The 20,196-nt window shown below is 36.7% G+C and overlaps 1 protein-coding gene across 1 annotated transcript; it reads left to right on the plus strand.

Moving 5' to 3' along the window:
* Positions 1-695: 695 nt before the first annotated feature.
* On the plus strand, positions 696-19,967 carry LOC125867003 (AP-1 complex subunit gamma-2-like). Its single transcript, XM_049547414.1, has 18 exons — positions 696-1,032; positions 5,339-5,641; positions 5,963-6,104; positions 7,459-7,632; positions 9,328-9,507; positions 10,393-10,547; positions 11,179-11,269; positions 11,549-11,712; positions 11,998-12,052; positions 12,526-12,648; positions 12,736-12,831; positions 15,292-15,419; positions 16,101-16,205; positions 16,297-16,556; positions 18,029-18,277; positions 18,355-18,536; positions 19,041-19,145; positions 19,400-19,967. The coding sequence occupies exons 1-18, from the start codon at positions 1,001-1,003 to the stop codon at positions 19,493-19,495; spliced, it is 2,640 nt and encodes an 879-aa protein (XP_049403371.1). The 5' UTR covers positions 696-1,000; the 3' UTR covers positions 19,496-19,967.
* The last annotated feature ends 229 nt before the right edge of the window (positions 19,968-20,196 follow it).

Raw genomic sequence — 20,196 nt, forward strand, 5'->3', positions numbered from 1 at the left:
TTTAGATATAATGTTTGTTTTGATTGTTACTTAAATTTTATTATATCGTATCATTTAAATCCATCGTTAGGTAACAACGAAATGCCAATTTTATGTAACGACCAATTTGGTGTGATCGCGTCGTTACCTTAATATTTTCTTTTCATTTTGTCTTTATTTATTATGCAATAATCATATTTCATATTTTATCCTACATTTTTATAGTAGTCTACTCCATATCTTACTTTTTTTTAGGTTTATCATTCAAATTATTGACGTGTAACACTATGTAACGACGAAGAATGATACAATCTATCCAAACAATATATTCATTAAAACAATACAATATAATATAATATATTATGAAATAATACGTAACAACCATCCAAACAAAGTTTTAACCATATGCTTCAGTATTTATGAGTAGTTTGAAAACACAAATATGGTAAGAAGTCATTTACTTGCTAGTAAACGGGCAACTTATTCATGTATTAATTTCTGCATAAGTTATAATAATATTTGACACCTAATAAAAAATAAAATTATTCATGTAAAATTAACACGACGTTTTGCAATTTAATTATTACATGCGAGATAAGATAGAAAATGAAATAACTAATTTTTTTTTGTGCTTCAATTTTATTTTTTAAATGTACATATTGTTATACTACTAGCTTAAATTAATTTGCACATGTATATATTTTCCACTCTGTTACATTCTCTCTCTTCTCTCTCCTTTCTTTTTCTTCTTTTCCCATTCCATTTCCAGATCCAAACCTCTCCCAAGAACCCCACTGATTCCTTCTCAGATCCTTCAATTTTCATTTCTCTCCATTTCTCCAATCCAAATTCTTCCTTTTATGTCATATAAACATTTTTTTCCAGCTTTAATGGGAGCCTAAATAGTCCTTTTTTTTTTTTTTATGCTTGTGGGGTTGATCAAGTTGGAGAGGAAACACTAGAAGAATCTGTTCAGCTGGATCTGATCGAGCTTTCTCGAAGTTTTAAAGCAGAACCAATCATGAATCCCTTTTCGTCCGGTACACGTCTTAGGTTAGTACCCTCTTCCCCAATTGAAACTCATATTTCTTCTAATTATATTGGATCAATATGGGTCATTAATATTTTGCTGAATTATCTGTTTTTCATTTTGGGTTTACTGAATTTGTTCAAAAGTTGCTGTTAAGTATTGGAATGAAACGGGTTTCAATGGAGGGAAACGGATATTGAGGATTCATATAGACAAATTCCAGTTAGGGTAGGATTTGAGTTTTAGTTGTTGTGTGAAAGGGTTGGATTGACAATAATGGGGGAAGACATTTTTGGGTTTGATGGTCTCTCACTTAGCTAAGGATATTTTTGGGTGCTGGTTCCTCATAAAAGATTGCTTGCTTTGCTTTTGTTATTGAATTAAGTTTGAAAGTTCAAGTTAGTTTTTGCTATTTTGGAATTGAAGGGTGGATTGAAGATTCACTCAGCTTACCTCAATAAGGGATTCAGGCATACAAGTAGTAGAAGTGGTTGTTGTTACTATTTTCTTAATTGAGATTAAGGCTCATCTCTGCTGCTACAATCACATGAGATTTGGTTTTAGACAGGAGTTTGATTAACTATTTGTCTCTCAGTGAGAATCACTAGGTATAACTTAGAATAGCTTACTTGCTCTAGTTTGGATTGAGGTGTAGTTGTGGTTTGTGCGAGTATTTCTTGAATTTGAGTACTCACTTGCATTACAGATAAGTCTGTTGGAAGATATTTCTGGTTTTGGTGGTGTCTCTCAGTTAAGGGCTATGTTGGGGAAATATCTTGGTTATGAAGGATTTAAAATTAAAGCTAGCTTTTTTGCGCTGATAAGAAAAAGTCAGTTTTATTGTTACATGTAAAACTTGTTGATTTTATTCACCTTCTTGCAAAATACAATGGATTCTGTCTTTTTTTTGGATAATGGTAACTGTATATTCACACCAAAAAGCCCATCAGGTAAAAGCTGATGGGGTGGGATTTACAACCCTAGAGGGTATCATCAAGACCAAAGTCTAGATAGAAACTTTACAATTGTCCTATGAAATCAACTAAGCTATCTATCTCCCCCACTATTTCTTGTTTACACCAAAAATACAAAAAACTTATACTCTTCATCTTGATCTTTTGGAGACTGCTAGCTTTTCCATCATGGCATCTTTCATTTCTTTCTTTCTATAGGGTCCACCAGACCCATGCCGGAATACTTCTCCACCAATCTTCTTGTGGTCCTCTTCTCCCCACTCCTTCCCAACTTTGCAGCATATCAAATGAGGTCCTTGGCATTTCCCAACTTATCCCAAGTATACAGAAGAACATGTTCCACAGATTTATAGCTGTTTTGCAATGCATGAATAAATGACTGTTTATCTCTGCCTCTTGCTCACACATAGAACACCTTGAGCAAATCTGGATACCTCTTCTCTGTAGTACTTCGTGAGTTAAGCATGCTCTCCTGGTTGCCAAGCAAATGAAGCATGAAACTTTATGGAGTATTTTAACCTTCCAAACCAGTTCCCATGGCTATTTTGTTGTCATTGTCTGTCTAAAATTCAAGCTCCAGTAACATGATTTCACCGTAAAGGACCCTTTGCTATGTAGCTTCCAGTTTGGCAAATCAGGACCTACAGTTGTCCCTGGGAAGGCATTTAGAATCTGAAGGAAATCTGCTACTCTGTTGATTTCCCAATCATTTAGTGCCCTCCTAAAAGTCAAGTTCCACCCTTGAGGACTCCATAATTGTGTCACCATATCCATCTGTTGCAGACTCAAGATGTATAAGTCTGGAAAAGTAGTCTTCAGATCCTCTTCCCCAATCCATAGTTCATTCCAGATGGATTCTGTTCTATCTTAGTGCTGTTTTGTCATATAAAAAGTTCATTATTACTCTCGTAAAAAAAAAAAAAAACGAACAAACAGTGAAGCCAAAAATAACTGATTTTTTCACTATAGAAGCAAAATTTGTCTTAGATACAAACTTGATTTACAAAACGTGGATGTCATAACACAGCATACTAAAAACAATACTAGCAGTAGTTACTAAAAACTGACCTAATCTAATGTTTATCTTTGGATACAATATTTCCAACCCCACCGCCATGACTATGGAATCCAGTTTGTTTTTTGTTCTATAAGTTTAGACAACTTCAATTGCTTACTACTCCTAGCTATCATTAACTTTGCTGCCTTAGCTCTGTATCTCTCTCTAATGCATTGGTTTGATGTCTGTATTCCCTCCTCCCTCTATCCTCCCAAGAAAAGCCGTTTCCTCTTCATGTAAACACCTCATATTTTGCTTCAATTTCCTCCATTTTCTCCCTCCTTTTCTAGTCTTCCTTAACACTAGTTATTGCTCCAGCCGGTTCAGCCTCCACTTGTCTCCTTGTTGTGCTGTACCCAGTTTTGTCTTCCTTCTTCCAGCTCTTTTCAGTCCTGATTAAGGTATCCAGATGCTGAACCAGATATAAGTGTCTTGTCATACCCAAATCGGGGTGAGCCAGCTCATGTATATGCAACAGCGGTTCAGATGGTGCAAGTATGGGACCAACAGAAGGGGATAGATCGGAAGATGATGAAGTTAAATGTGATATCATATCCACCAGGGGAGAACGGACGAAGGTGGCGAAATAGTGGTGGAATTCATCTGTTCATTCATAGCCACCGGGTTTAAAAGACAGCTGGTGGCAGTTCAAGATTTGGCATGACACTGATGGCTGGTAAAGGCAAGGGGGATCCAAAAAGAAAGTGCATGTACTTTTCTGCAGAAGTCTCCAATATGTGCTTGTACTTCCTACAGATTCCTCCTTGTGCTGACCCAACACCAGAGATGGAAGAAACAGATCGTCAACGTATTCTTGATTTTGCTGGGATTTCTGAAGATGCTTAAGCTGTTTCTCTTTGAAAACTTCCCCACCACTTGCCTAATCGTTAGCAGTACGGCCAGAGACTTCAACAGCAATTTTCTTCCACTTGTTGCCGTACTCTGCTCAAAGGGAGTGACAAGATTTTATTCTTCTGGGATTAAAGATACCTTCATGATCCCAGGTTTTAAGTAGTTTTTCCAGCTTTCAGGGCAAGATTTTGGGTCCATGTCAAGAACTTCTTCCATGCGTTTAGAAATGAGATTCCTTTTTTTGGGTCCATATTACTTCATTTATGGACGTAGTACTGCGTATTCTTCAAGCTGCCACCTTTGACGCTCCATCTCCAAACCCATAACCATTTCTGCTAGTGCTACAGTCTTTCACAACACCAAATGGCTATTTTTTGGGAGATAAATTTTCCAAAATCAAGTGTTTATTCATTACTTGCATAGCTATGGTTCAAGTAGAAGAGTGGCACTTGTGACACCTTTATACCCTGGAAGCAACATGGTGCTTTGCAATTTATCTTTACCAGAACAAAAAACTTGTTTATTTCTACTACTTTATGTTGCATAAGATAAAACTTTGTAGATGGGCGAGGTGGTACTCCCCATTAAAACTTCTTAAGTTCATCAAAGAGAGAGCATTCACAAGATGGAAGGTGGGACTGCCTCGATTACTCTGTTTGTCTTCTTAGAGGAATCTGATATATTTTGTTTCTAATAATCCCATTTGAGAACATACAAGATGGTTTGGGCATGTGAAGAGGAGATGCGCAGATGCTCCAATGAGGAGTGCGAGAGGTTGGATATAGTGGGTACGAGGAGGTAGACTGAAAAAGTACTGGGAAGAGATTATTAAACCGGACATGACCCAACTTCAGCTTACTAAGGACATGCCTTAGATAGGAGTGTGTGGAGGTTGCAGATTAGGGTAGAAGGTTAGTAGGTAGTGTTCTCTTGCTTCCCGGAAGGGTTTAGGGGCTTAGTGGTGTCTACCATAGTATTAACTTTATTCTTGTAGTGTCTTGCTTTTGCTTTCTACCACCATCTGTTTTTTTTTTTTGGTGTTTCTGTTATTGCACTATTTTGTTGTTGTTACTGTTTCTGTATTAGTTGCTATATTTCCGTCAGTGTCATTTCCCCTTTTTCATACTTACTTTGATTTGCTGTACACAAGTCGAGGGTCTTGCAGAAACAACCTCTCTACTTCCACGAGGTAGTGGTAAGGTCTGTGTACACTTTACCCTCCCCATGCCCCACTTGTGGAATTTCATTGGATATGTTGTTGTTGTTGTTTGTCAAGGACAATTCCATCTGAATTTCTGCTCCCTTTAAAAGTCAGTATTCTATCATAGAAAAAAATGTGGGTGGTTCCCTAGTTCCCCTGTCAGAAATTTCATTTAGGTTAACTGAAAATGAGATAATATAAGAGCTTATAATAGAAATTTATATGCACTTATTGGTCGAATGCAGGGACATGATTCGGGCTATCCGTGCTAGCAAAACTGCAGCAGAGGAGCGTGCTGTAGTAAGAAAAGAGTGTGCTGCTATCAGAGCTGCAATCAGTGATAATGATCATGACTACAGACATCGTAATCTTGCAAAACTAATGTTCATTCACATGCTGGGTTATCCTACACACTTTGGTCAAATGGAATGCTTGAAGCTGATTGCTTCTCCAGGATTTCCAGAGAAAAGAATAGGATATCTTGGCCTAATGTTGCTTCTTGACGAAAGACAAGAGGTTCTAATGTTGGTTACGAATTCTATAAAGCAGTATCCTTTTGTTGTGTTTCATTTTTTTCCTCTTTAAAAGAAGTCTCTTTATATGTACATTCAAATCAGATCATAAGGGATATATGGAAAAAAATAAAAAAAATAAAAGCGATATATGGAGAACGAATCACTGGAGAAGGTCCTTTTTTTTTTCTTTTTCTTCCTTTTTCCTTTTTTTTTACCTCAAAAGCACTTTGAGTTGATTAGGCTAGGCTATTGCTCTTTGATTTATAAAACTTTTAAAGGTAACAGCTGCTGTTGCTCTGTGAATTTTAAAGATCAAATTCACAGTTACACTCATATACCTTAACTTTTGAGTAGAGATCTTAACCACACCAATCAATATATTGTTGGACTTGCTCTTTGTGCATTAGGGAATATTGGTTCTGCAGAAATGGCTCGTGACCTTGCACCAGAAGTTGAACGGTTGCTAAAGTTTAGAGATCCTAATATCCGAAAGAAGGTAAGTCTCATGTCTCTTCCTAATGGCTAGAGTTTTTGAATGTTGTCTATATCATCAAATTTCTTTCCCATTACTTAAACTGGAATTCTTATGGGATTTTTGGCCAACTGTAACTTGTTTCTACAAGAATGCATTTGAAGAACTATATTTAATTGAGGTCCATCTGTAGAGATGGAGGTTTATTAACAGGAAAAGAGAATATGTTGAGTAATGAGTAGGTTAGTGTGGAAAATTTGGTCTTGGTGATTGGCTCAGTGTTGAACTTGGCGTCTTTGAGAAGTGAGATAGTATCTTTCCATATACGAGAAGGGATGTGTGTATGATTCTCTGATAAGTTGCTTGAGAGTTTCAGGATATAGTGTCAAAAAAAGTGGGCTAATTCAATGTTAGGACATTGTTCTCGGATGAGGGGTGGCTGGTTTAGTAGATTTTCAGATCAGGCTTCACAATTAAGTTCCTCGACCTTTGTGTCTTAGTTGGTGAAATTTGTAATATCCTATTGCAGAAATTACATATTAGGAATTGGGAGATGGTAGCAGCTGATTATCCTAGCCACGACTCATTATGTTTTGGCATGAATTACTGAATGGAAATTTGACTCCCTGATCAAGTATAACTCTGGAAAATGGAATACTCAAAGTCGTTTTTTGCTTGATGAAACCTTATGGAGCACGTCCTTTTTAAACAGCTTCTGTCAACATTGGAATGAAAGACTATAATTTTTTTCCGAAATACTGATTTCTGCATTAACACCTTAACTTAACGTTTGTACTTTTGGTGTAAGGAGAGTATACCATATTGTATAGGTAGCTAGACAATATGGTTGACTTGGGTCGAGTCATACACAGCGTTTATCTTTTCTTACAGGCTTTGTCTTTAACTTCTATCAATGAAATTATTTGACTTATCATTATCAAAAAAAATTATTTGACTTATACCCCCAAAAAAGAGTTGCTGTTAGCATTTCTTCTCCTTGTATCATTGTGCATCTATGTGTTTCTTTCCATGATCAGCTCATTTAAAGTTTTCATGTGAACTCTAAACTTGGGGCCTCATTCTTGTCGTTGGCTCTGCTTTTTTTTTCCTCTGGGTCTCCTTTTGGAATAGATCACTTAATTGTGTATGTTGTTGTTTACAGAAAACAGCGAAATCTGTTCAAAATATTCTTTTCAAATTTTAACTTCAAATACTCTGTTTTCAACTTGAAACCAGTATTGCCCAAACAACTACTTAATGTCTTTTAGTTTTTCTCATGACATGAGTATTTCACTCGGTAGATATATGATGTTCCTTTTGTGCTAAACTTGCAAATGGTTCCTTCACATTATATTCACTCTACTTTGGTCTACTGTAGGCAGCACTTTGCTCTATAAGAATTATAAAGAAGGTCCCCGATCTTGCCGAAAATTTTATACACGCTGCAGCTTCCTTGTTAAGTGAGAAGCACCATGGAGTTCTCATTACTGGTGTCCAGCTTTGTATAGATCTATGTAAAATTAGTACAGAGGCTCTTGAACATTTCAGAAAGGTTAGTCAACCACTGATAGCTTTATCTGTTGATACTTCTAGAGGAATATCTTAATTATGTTTTTGTGTCGCTGTACTGTTGCTTTGATAGCCCCCTCCTTTTCCATTTTTGGACAAATAAAAATAGGAAAGTGAATTGTATTCTCATTTTATTTTTGCAACTTTGTGATGTGATGCAGATCAAGAATTTTGTATATTTTTTAATATTGAGCAACTGGTTTACAACCCTTGTGGATTATGATTGTGTAAAACAGTTGGTCATTTACTCTGATTATGCTTTCCCCGTCTGGAATATGATTTAGTTGATATTGGAGATATCCACTGAAAAGTATAGCTAGTTTCCTGAAACCCATCCTACAGTATAAGGTGTGTGCCTCATAACCCATGGGTCATGAGCTCTATTTTGAAAAGGAGGGTTGCATTGAATAGTACATGCATTGCTGAATTGGTGTGTGATGTCATGACCAACGCTTTTTCTAGATAAGGAGAGAAATGAAGGGAAAAGAGAATGGAAGAAGAGGTTTTAGAAAATTTTCTTTCATTTGGTCAGGAAATTGGAAAGCTAGTAGAAAGTAGGTTGGAGGACCATATCTTTCATTGGGCCCAAAAGTATTTCAAAAGGAAAAAATGATGAGTTTTTTGTTTAAGAGTTTGGCCTGAAATTTGGAAAAAGTAGTTTTTGTTTTCAAAGTAAAAAATGATATTTGATTGTGTTTGGCCATGAATACAATTTGGAGTTGTCTTTGACATTTTGTGAGTAATTTGGAGTGAAAAAAGTGAAAACACCTTTTTGTTGTTTTTTAAATTCTTGAATTCAACTTCAAGTGAAATTCTGGAATTTTATGGCCAAACGCGATTTCTGGAGTTGAGGAAAAAGTGAAAAAATTTCATGGCCAAAAAGTGATAGATTTTGTGTTTTTTTTCTAATTTCTCTTCATTTATCTTCTGTTTCCCTAATTTGCAACTTCAGTGAAGGTTCGGGAACTTATCTGTCCTTGGTACTCCCTTCATTTCCTCCACCACATTCCTTCCTTTTTAACTTTTGTATGTTGCCTAAATAATTTTGGAGGGCCTGAGGAAGCATGACAGCTCAAACTGCTGCTTCCAAGAGAACTTTACTCTTCTTTCTAAGAGAAGTTTTGATTTTATGTGACCACTAAAACTAAAGTTGAATTTATACCTCCACTACTTCTAAAGAGTCCTTGTTATTAGGATGTCTCCCGCCCTTCTGATGTGCACCTAATCATTTTTTGATGATTTACATGAGAAACGACTAAACCTGCAAAATCGGGCCTTAACAAACACTATGTTTCATCGTATTGGAAGAAAAGTTATGAGAAATGGGAAGTAAAAGAGGAGGCGTAAGAAACATTTATTTTGTTTCTTGGGAGGTTAAAGTTGGGGTGATGGGGAGTTTATTCAAGCTTTCTGTGTCAGCTTTTCCCACCTTTTAAAGATTGGTTGGGAAGGACAAAACTCTCTTTCTATCATACCAAACAACTAGAAGTGAGTGACCAAATATGTAATCAAAGAGCATCCACATTGTACTTCTTCCAGCCTTCTTTTAACCAAAATAGTGTTAGTGTGAGCTTAACTACACATGCTGGAGCAGATATTTGAATTTTGATAACTTCAAGCATCAAAAACTTTATCTTCTATTTGATGTGGCAATAATTTTTTTTATGTGTGGTTCTAGAAATGCACGGATGGTTTAGTCAAACTTATGAGGGATCTCGCAAACAGTCCATATGCGCCTGAGTATGACGTTTCTGGCATTACAGATCCTTTCCTTCAAATAAGATTGCTTAGGCTCTTGCGTTCTTTGGGGAAAGATGATGCCGATGCCAGTGATACTATGAATGATATTCTAGCTCAGGTTTGTTGCACCTCTTTGCATCTTAATGTATATCTATTCATATCACTGAGTTGTTTAGTCTTGAAGTTTTCCGAATGTCTCCTGATAGTCATCTTTTTCTATGTTTTGGTAGTGCATGTCAATCTTGCCCTTACAGAAATATTTGTGTGGCAGAGAGATTTTTGTTAGCATAGATGAAATTTTATTAACAGATTATTCTATGAATACCGAAGGGACAGTACAGTTAGTTTGTGTACTGTGTATTACAGGTTTGGATTGTCCTTTTTAGTGACATAAATCTAGACTCTTATGTTTTTCTTTTGCATTCCACCATACCAATGTCAAATGGCAGAGTTATTCTCCTCTAGGTTGGCCATAGCTTCTCCTCTTTTGGAACTTTGTTACAGCAAAGGCTTTAGGTGATTCTTGGCCCCAAAATATCGGAATAGATTTGGCGTTTGCTTCAACATTTTGGAGAACATGTTCTGAATTTTTCTGTTAATTTTTTTTTTTTGCAAAAGCTGTTTCCCAACCAAACACTGGAATGTACTTTTTTAGCTTTTGCAAGAACTGATGAACTTCTATTTTTGGTATTTGGTTAAAAACAACTTTTGAAAAAAAAATGTTTTTTTTTGGTTGAAACTTTCCAAATTTTGAATCAATTGCTCACTTGCTTGTTGAGGAGACGTAATGAAATTTTATCAGAAAGGTTCTTATTAAAAACATGCAACAAAATGAGAAATTCTCTTTGATAGGTATGCAACTAAGTGAGAATATTCACAAGGACATGATATGTGTCTGAATGGGTCTATAATCTTTCTTTCTCTAGTCATATCTCGACCTTTCAGAAGTTTATAATGTATGATGAAATATATATTTCTCTAACAAATCTGTAATCTTCTCTAGGTGGCAACAAAAACTGAATCAAACAAAAATGCAGGCAATGCTATTCTTTATGAATGTGTTGCAGCTATCATGAGTGTAGAAGATAATGGTGGCTTGAGGGTGCTTGCTATTAACATTTTGGGAAGATTTTTATCCAACCGTGATAACAATATCAGGTCATTCTCTTTTTGCATATTTTCCCCGCAATATGTTGGGGTTATCTTATGTGAGTTATTTTGTCTTTTGGGTCCTGGTGTGATGGCCAGTGTTGTCATGCACTCGAGCAATTGTTTAACCAAAACAAAACTCAGTTGTCAGGAACAGCTATCTGCATTCAAAATGTGGCACTTCTGTGTCCAACCCATATTGATCTTGTATGTATTTTGCAATTAAGTGGTGTATGTTTTGCCTCCACTTGTTGTGTGCCTTCAAACTACAGGGTATTCTTGTACTATAGTGTTCTATGTGTTAATTGGTGGTCAGAAATTCTATCATTGTCTTAGAGCACCCTTGTTTGGTGTGATATACACGTGTCTTTTTTTTAATGAGAAAATGCGTATCTCCATTGAATTTAGCCTGTGACAGATCTTTGGCATGCCTATGAGTCTGCACCACATACTGACTACAGTCGCCTGCTTATTTCTTAGTTTTTACCCTTTTCCTTTCGAGGCTACAGAATAGGAGGTTTTTTTTCTTCCACTTCTCTATATGATATTTGCACGGTTAGATATATTGGATGATTTTCATTGCTGTTTGTCTTGTTAGCATGGGTTCTTTTCTAATCCTAGTTGGGTCCAATTATTTCAGATATGTTGCACTGAACATGTTGATGAAAGCTTTAGCTGTAGATAGTCAAGCAGTGCAGAGGCATCGGACAACAATTTTGGAATGTGTGAAGGTATTTGACCTTTACATTATTTTCTTCCTCATAATCTTTCCACTTCTTCATCCTTATCCTTCTTTCCCTTTAATCTCCAGTCCAACATATCTACAGTCGAATCTTAAAACATACCCTGACTAGCTAGAACATGTATCCCATGTGCTTCACAGATCGATAATGTCATTTCTACATGTGAGATTATGCAACTTTTTTTGTTAAACTAGCGTATTTGGACATACTATTCCCTGGTGTTCCATTTATCAACATGCAGCAACCTGTGGCTTTTTTAATTTTCAGGATTCCGATCCATCAATTCGTAAAAGAGCCGTTGAACTTGTGTATCTCTTAGTAAACGAAAGCAATGTGAAGCCTATGACGAAGGAGTTAATAGAATATCTAGAAGCAAGTGATCCGGAGTTTAGGGGAGATCTCACTGCAAAAATCTGTTCCATTGTGGAAAAGTAAGTAATACTGAAAATGTTTATGAGAACTATGATTTTGATTCTTTGAATTTGCAAAATGCTTCTTCTTTTTAATATTACTGAGGATATGTGTTTTCTGTTCATTCATCTGTTCTTTTCATATTTTTGTTACTCTTGATTTCTCTGGTTGTGTCCCCAGGAGTAACGGGGTTCATATGTTTGTAATATGATTCAATAACTTTCCCAAACAACTGCATTGTTTATTCTCTTCCAAGACATCTTCAAATGCATCTCCTACTTACAACTGCTTATGTGGTGCTGTAGGTTCTCACCTGAGAAAATTTGGTACATTGATCAGATGCTCAAGGTTCTCTCTGAGGTATGTACAAACTGATATATTTCTTTGTATTATGTGGACAGCCTCTTGCAGAAATGTAGGGTAAGACTGCGTACAATAGACCCTTGTGGTCCGGCCCTTCCTGGAACCCCGCTCATAGTGGGAGCTTAGTGCATTCGGGCTGACCTTCTTTTTATGATCTTTCTGTTTGAGTTTTAGACTGTTTGTAGGCCATATGGTCTTTCTGTTAATTAATGAACATAAGTTATCTTTTAGGGGTTGTAAGTCACCAACTTACGTGAGGGGACTAATCTTTTTCTTGGTTTAAGCACTAGGAAAAACCTTTTACATGGGTGGCAGCGAGCTAGACTCAAACTTATACCCATGCTTACTCCGTTACTCGAATACCACGTTGAATAGTGTGGACCGCCTCATCTAAAAGCTCAAGTTGTTATGGGTGTGTTTTTCCTTTTGTTCTTTCTTAAAAAGTACTGATCTGTCTACTGTTGCAATAGGCTGGAAATGATGTGAAGGATGAGGCGTGGCATTCTCTGATTGTGGTGATTACAAATGCTTCCGACCTCCATGGTTATGCAGTACGTTCTCTATACAGAGCAGTGCAAGCAGCAGGGGAACAGGTACTTCAAGAATTGCCTAGAACTCCTAGCTCCTTTCCCCCTTTTGTGTCTGATTGTTTGTACAATTTGGTAATTTTTTCTTGTTAGGAAACTCTGGTTCGAGTTGCAATTTGGTGCATTGGAGAATACGGTGACATGTTAGTAAACAATGCTGGAAGGCTTGATATTGAAGAACCCTTGACCGTGAGTTCATGCTTTTGAACAGTTACTCTTCTACTAATTTTGATCTTTCTTTGCATCACAGTTTTTCCCTAAATGATTCTGCATCATATTACTTGGTCCTCTTATTTATTTTCCAGCATACTCTAGATGAAGTGTCTCACTACTTTTTCTATCACTAGAGCACAATTCTCCATGTACCATTGACAAGGACCATGTAGGGTAGTGGCAGAGTTTCCTAATTGGATTGGATTGATTATGGTAATTGGTGTAAAAGAAAATTCCATGTATTATACAAGTTTCTGCATGTAGACTTCTAGTTCAATTGGTTAAGGTGGTACAGCATGAGATGTGTGCTAGACGAATTTGATTCATCATTGGTGAACCAAGTCTGGTATTTCTACCAAGCACTGAAGTTGGAAACAATAAATTTCTCAGTTATGAAATTAAACAATAAAGTAATATACAAAGCTTCCATCTCCTACAGATCCCTCACTCAAAAAAAGAAAAATGGACAAGCCCTCAACCAAACATTGTTTAAGTTGTTTCTTCGGGATTTTACAAATTCCACAAAGTTCAGCATTTTTAATTCTTTTATGAACTATAGCACATAAATTCTAATAATATTTCAATGTAATGTGTTTCTACTAATGCAATCATAAACCTTGGAAAACTTCATTCCAGAGGCAGATCTATATAGTGGGTTGGGAGTGGCATGTCAACCAGATGCTCTGGTATATTTTTAATACACGTGCTGGTATTTTATACATAAATAAAAAGTGGCACCGAAGTAAAAAATTGATGGTGGGTGCCATGGCTAAGGTGTCAAGTGTGAAGCAATTGATCCTAGGATCGAGACTCAAAGCCTTTTTTTTCATTTATTATCTTTGTGGCTCTGTCCCTAGTGTTACCCCCTCCCCCCTCGCGTCCCGTCCCCATTCCTTTTGGCTGTTTTTTTTCCATTTCTTTGTCTTTCAGAACTCTATTTTATTATTTTATTTAAATCATGTATTTTCTTTTTCTGGATCTTGAAATTCTTATTTAAATTTGACTTTAATAATAATATCTGTTTATCCATCTTATGTTACTCTTTTCTTAATTTCCAAAATTATTTAGAGGGATGATATCAAGAGATACAATATTAGTCTAGATCTTCTTTTTTTTAATTAAAGACCCAAAAGGGTCAGATTTTATTAGAAAAAAATATGTACATCAATATTAGTCTAGATCTTTTTCTTATTTTTTCAGTTTCTTTTCTCTTTCACAAACCCTATTTTATGATTTTATTTAAATTATGTATTTTCTGCATTTTCTTTTTCTGGATCTTGAAATTATTATTTAAATATAATTTTAAATCATTTTTTCTATTTACCCATCTAATGTTACTCTTTTCTTAATTTCCAAAATAATTTAGAGTGGTGATATCAAGTGACATAATATTAATCTAGCTATATGTAGATCGAAGGGATGTATTTGCTTGTTGAAAATTTTATTTATCGTTAGATCACATAATTCAACAGAATCTGAATCGAGAAAAATAGTTGAATTGGACAAAACTTATTCGCTTTGGTGATCACGGTCTTATTTATACACCAAAAGGTTTAAACCAAACTAAATTAATTCAAATTGGATCAAATTGAACCGAATTAATTCAAAATGGATTGAGCCGGCTGAATGTAGACCTTAAGCCACTCTTATTAACTAGTGGTAAGTTTGCATTAAAGATAGTGCCCCACTAAGAACACACCTTTTCCTGAGGGTTAGGACCTACAAATAGTCACTTATCAAAATTATCATCTTGGAATAAAACACCGATGGAGTCCCTTGATTTTTTCCGATAGCCTCTATCATTAATTAAATTAAAAAGAAGAAAAGTATTAGAAAAAAATGATAATTTCATTAACCGATGACTTTCGTCGGTTCTGTTGGTTTCATGAAGAAATTTTTAAAATCAATTTCATCTGAGTTTTCGATATTGTCCTTTAGCTTATCTAAATGAAATAGTAGACTGACGGCATCCGTAAATTTTGTCTGTCGGAAGAACTCAGTTTTTTAGTAATGGTGGTACCTGTAATCATCAAATCCTGGATCCGCCTCTGCTCCACATGCTGTGCATGTTGACATGAAGTTAAGAATGATGTACTATGAGGAGCATTTTTGTTGTCTGCAGATTCAAATGCACTCAACGAAGTACAGATGTGATTTCGAAAATGAAATGATAGATGCTGATAAACAAGTCGACAGTCGTAATAGTTTATAGTTTGACTTGAACCTTGAACTATAAACTACAATAGCTGACTCTTTCTCATGTTAGTTGGGGTCAGCTTCCTGAGTCCTCACTATCCAATTTGCTCCTTTTCTGTGTCTCATTTTAAAAAAACCGTGAACGTTATTTGAGATTGATGCATGCACGTCATCATTTTAAATTATTTCTGGATTGGAATTGTCTATTTCTAGGTTCTCTGATATAGTTCTTTGGAGCAGGTAACAGAATCTGATGCTGTGGATGTTGTGGAGACTTCCTTTAAGAGCCATTCATTTGATCTCACTACTCGGGCGATGTGTTTGATTGCTTTGCTAAAGCTGTCAAGTCGCTTTCCATCTTGTTCACAGTATGTGCTCTTTTTCATTCTGTTTGGGAGGTGCTTGGTTTCTCCCAGGCGCTTACAGTTACTTAAACACAGCTGACAAACTACTGCCAATTTTTATTTTTTTATTTTTTTTTATTTTTTTGATTTGCACCGGGTGTCCGAGTCTCTTTGAGCCCCGACTAATCCCGGGGGTGCACAGGCCCTCGGCAAGGAGTTTCCCGCAAGTGCACCACGGTTAATTCAGGTTTTACCCAGTCCGATGGCCCTCAGAAATTGTTTGCACCTAGTGGGTTTCGAACTTGAGACCTTGAAAGGGAGCAAACCCCAAGGCTTAAGTCAATTGCCAGCAGGCCAACCCCTGAGGGTTAAACTACTGCCAAATTAACCACACATTGTTTAATTTGATATCTATTTTGCACGTTGTCTCTAAGTTTTTTCTGTCTTGTTGCATTTTATGGAAATTTCTTTCCATTATGGGACATGCCACCAAGTTGGGCATACCTCTATAAATAAATAAAATCTATGCACAGCCCACTATTTGTCCTCCCACCGTCTCATGTGTCCCACTCATGGTATTTTTCATTTTTACTTGCTTAAATCTATTTTTTAAGATGACACACTAATGGCCGCTCAAAGAGTAAACAACTGCTAAACGAGTTCTTCAGGATAATGAGAAATGTGTGAATATCCGATTTGGTGTAGGCGGATAAATGACATCATTGTCCAGTACAAAGGGAGTTTTGTGCTTGAACTGCAACAGAGAGCTATTGAATTTAACTCAATAATTGGGAGGCATCAGAATATCAGGTTTGTTTGATTTCATATTGAAGGTTGTTCGATGCCTACTTTTTATGTAGCTCAGTCATAGGAGTTGTTGATTATGTATGTATGTTTTCAGGCCTTCACTTGTAGAAAGAATGCCAGTTCTTGATGAAGCAACCCACAGCGGAAGGAAGGCTGGTTCTGTACCAGCAGTTGTGTCAACATCTCAAGGAGTATCAGTCAATCTTCCAAATGGAGTTGCCAAGCCCAGTGCTGCCCCTCTTGTTGACTTACTTGATCTTAGTTCAGATGATGTTCCTGCACCTAGCTCTTCTGGTGGAGACTTTCTTCAGGATCTTCTTGGTGTTGATCTGGTGCCAATGTCTTCACAATCAGGTTAGTGTTGCTATGTTCCATTGCATGAGTTCTTCCTTATGTTTGCGTTTATTGTTCTGATTTTGTTCATATTCAGATCTTCTCCTGTACCTTATTTAAATGTTAAATGTGCATCCTTTGACCATTCTTAGTACAAACAAGAACCACCGTTTAGTTAAATCTCATACCTATGGCTTCTTCTATTCTTTCCTCCTTTTTGGAGTCACTTGAATCAACATGACTACCTACCAACGTTCTACCTTGATTCTCAACCTCCATAGCCTCCTATCTAGGCTGTCATGTGACCAGGAGGTAATGGGTTTGAGCTGTGGAAATAACCTCTTGCAGAAATGCAGGATAAGACTGCGTATAATAGACCCTGGTGGTCCGGCCCTTCTTTGGACACCACACATAGTGGGAGCTTAGTGCACCGAGTAAGCTGCAGGTGTGTCATGTCCTGTCTAATCACCTTTCTCCAATACTTTTTCGGCCTAACTCTACCTAGCCTCAGACCCACCATAGCCAATTGCTCACACTTCTTCACTAGGGTATTTGTACATCTTCTCTTCACATGCCCAAGCAATCTCAGTCTTGCTTCCCTCATCTTGTCCAACACGGAAGCCACTCCCACGCTGTTCCAATATTATCGTTCCTAACCATATCTCTCCTAGTATGCCAACACATCCATCTCAGCATCCTCATTTCTGCTACTTTCATCTTCTGAATGTGCGAGTTCTTGACCGGCCAACACTGCGCCCCATCAACATAGTTGGTCTAACAACCACTTTATAAAACTTTACCTTTAAGTCTTGGTAACATCTTATCACACAAGACACTGGATGTGAGCCTCCATTTCTTATAAAATTGATTGGTTGAGTTTGTGGGGAACTAGAAGAGTGTTTTTGTCCTTGCGAGCTAGATAATGAATATGGTCCATACAAGTGATTGTCATGTAATATCATTAGGACAAAGATATCAACATGCAATGCAACAAAACGATAACAAGCCCTTTGAATTACCGTTATTAAAAACTTGGTTCTATTTATTTTATTTTAACGAGACTGTTTATCAAGTCCAATTGTGTGTGAAAAAGTGTTGTTAGTAAATTGTCGATCTAAAGCACAGTAATTAAAATCCCTGAATTTTGCTGTTCTTTTGTGTGAGAAAGTTTTGCTAGTAAATTGTGGAATATAGGAGCACAATAAGTTAAATTCCTTAATTGTACATTCCAAGATGTGGAAGGATTTGTGTTTCAGAACTGTCCTGTCTCTAACGCTGCTTCCTGCATGATATCTATGATTAAAGTTAGGGGAATATTGAAGTTCTATTTGAACTTTAAGATTTTTAATTCTACTGTAAAACTAGATTGAGTTAGGCAACCCCACCAACTTGTTTTACAAAGACCGTCACCAGTAAAAAAGAAAAGAAAGGGGGAGAGGGGAAAGGTGAAACACGAGTTTGCAGTTATTCTCATTTTGTTCCTTGAATTTCAGGTACAAATCAGGCCCAAATGAGTGGCACCAATGTTTTACTGGATCTTCTGTCAATTGGAACACCACCTGCAAATAGCAGCCCATCTACAATTCAGGTGTCACCCTCCAATGTTGACACTAAAAGTCCGGTGGATCTATTAGATAGATTGTCCTCACCTTCTGCTCCTTTAGTTCAAGTCTCTACTACAGCTGGAAGTTCTCCTATGTTGGATTTATTGAATGGGTTCCCTTCCAGCTCACCAATTGCTGGTGCAGTCTCTTTCTGTGCTTTAACCTTGGTTACAGTGTAATGCTTCTTCAAAGTTGACACATATTTCTTTGTTCAGTTACAGAAGGAAATGGTCCTGCATATCCATCAATAGTTGCATTTGAGAGCAGCTCGTTAAAATTAACATTCAACTTCTCAAAGAAGCCTGAAAACCCACAGACAACACTTATTGAAGCTAGTTTTACAAACAAGTCGGGGGAAGTTCTCACAAACTTTATTTTCCAAGCTGCAGTTCCAAAGGTAATTGGACTTATTTGTTTTTAACTTTTCACTTGGGAAGAAGAGTTGGCATAGAATGCTTGGTTTTATGATATGAACTGACCAATTGCCCTTCCTGAGCTTACCCCGTCTGTGATTATTCTAAATCAATTTTTTTGGTAAAAATCATTTTTGATCTGTCAGTTTTCATTCATCTTCCAATAGAAACTAGTACTTGCAATCCAAGCGGAAAAATCATGAAATTATCTAACCCCAGGTGAGGGCAGAGCGATCTTTCCAAAGTGATATCTTCATGGGTGAAACTTCTGAGGCTGGAGGTTTTAGTGATAGGTTAGGTGCTTTTCTAGGAAATTACAATCACTTCTTTGGGGTTCGTTAAGAGATTTTTCATTTTTGCTTACCTATTCCTTCAACGACTGCAACTGTCATTTGTAATTTGTTTCTGGGATCTAACCAATCTAATTTTAAGTCATGTACCATGTTCATGAGCTCTCAACTATGCTTATTTCGTCATTTTTGGTGCAGTTTCTTCAATTGCACTTGGATCCAGCAAGTGGTAACATGTTACCTGCAAATAGTAGTGGATCAATCATGCAAAAGTTGAAACTCACAAACAGCCAACATGGCAAGGTATGTGAATTATCCATTTGATGATTGAGCATATTCTAGCACTTTGCATGATCGCTCTTTTGTGAACCTGACTATAAAAATAAGCACTTTTTCATATCCTCTTTTATTATTGCAATATGTGTGTGCATCCCGTCATCCACAAATTTAAAGCATTGTAATACTTTTTGAGTAACTATTTATAGCCCGTGAACATTGTCACCTCTGCAGTTTTGGTTTATAGTGACAGCTATCTAATATTTTCCGTCATTCCCCAGAAATCCCTTGTCATGCGCATACGGATAGCTTATAAGGTGAATAATAAGGATGTATTGGAGGAAGGCCAAGTCAACAATTTTCCCCGTGATTTGTGAAGTTGAATGACCCTAAAAGAGTTTGATTTGCGAGATCTTTAATCTGTTATTTACTGCGAGGAAGCTTCAGCTCGTTGTTTGTACTTTCTAGTGCAATCAATTTGTTAAATTGTTCTAAGAGATGTAGCATGTGCTAGTTGGTTTTCAAGTGGCTTTACTTGGGGAATTGCTTGGATGCCTCAACTTGCTTGCCTCTTTCTACCTTCAAAAGAGATAGCCGCCAGTGTACATTATGATCTGATACTACCTAAGTATGCCATTGTGGAAGTAAACTTTTGGCTTTTGAGGCACATACGGGAGACCTTGCTGGACCCCTCGTTAAAAGTTTTGATATATGTAAGTCTCATTTGTTCTAGATTTTGGAGTAATCAAATTCAAGAAATGTAATATAGGTTGAGTTGGGACCCTGGTTATATTTTAGACATTTCTTTTCTCAAGTTATATAAAATGTGCTGTTTTTAGTTTTATCCACTATTCCACATGTACTTGGGATACATTTTCATTTTTGTGTGAGTCTTCTCACTTTTTTGTACCTTTGTGCTCTTCTTTTTCTTTACATTCTTGGTTTCAAATAAGTCCTACTTATTATAAAGTGGGACCTAAAGAGCGAGGCTTATCCTACGTGGCAAGACTATGTTGCTCGGATCCTCCAAAAATATTGTAGCATCAGTGTCGGATTATCCTAATATTATGCATTACAG

Source organism: Solanum stenotomum, chromosome 6, assembly GCF_019186545.1.
Source record: "Solanum stenotomum isolate F172 chromosome 6, ASM1918654v1, whole genome shotgun sequence".
Lineage (NCBI taxonomy): Eukaryota > Viridiplantae > Streptophyta > Magnoliopsida > Solanales > Solanaceae > Solanum > Solanum stenotomum.

Coding starts and splice junctions, on each gene's coding strand:
- LOC125867003 (XM_049547414.1), top strand. CDS start 1,001: ATGAATCCCTTTTCGTCCGGTACACGTCTTAG. Junction 12,053..12,525: donor TGCTCAAGGTTCTCTCTGAG/GTATGTACAAAC, acceptor CTGTTGCAATAG/GCTGGAAATGATGTGAAGGA. Junction 19,146..19,399: donor CAAACAGCCAACATGGCAAG/GTATGTGAATTA, acceptor GTCATTCCCCAG/AAATCCCTTGTCATGCGCAT.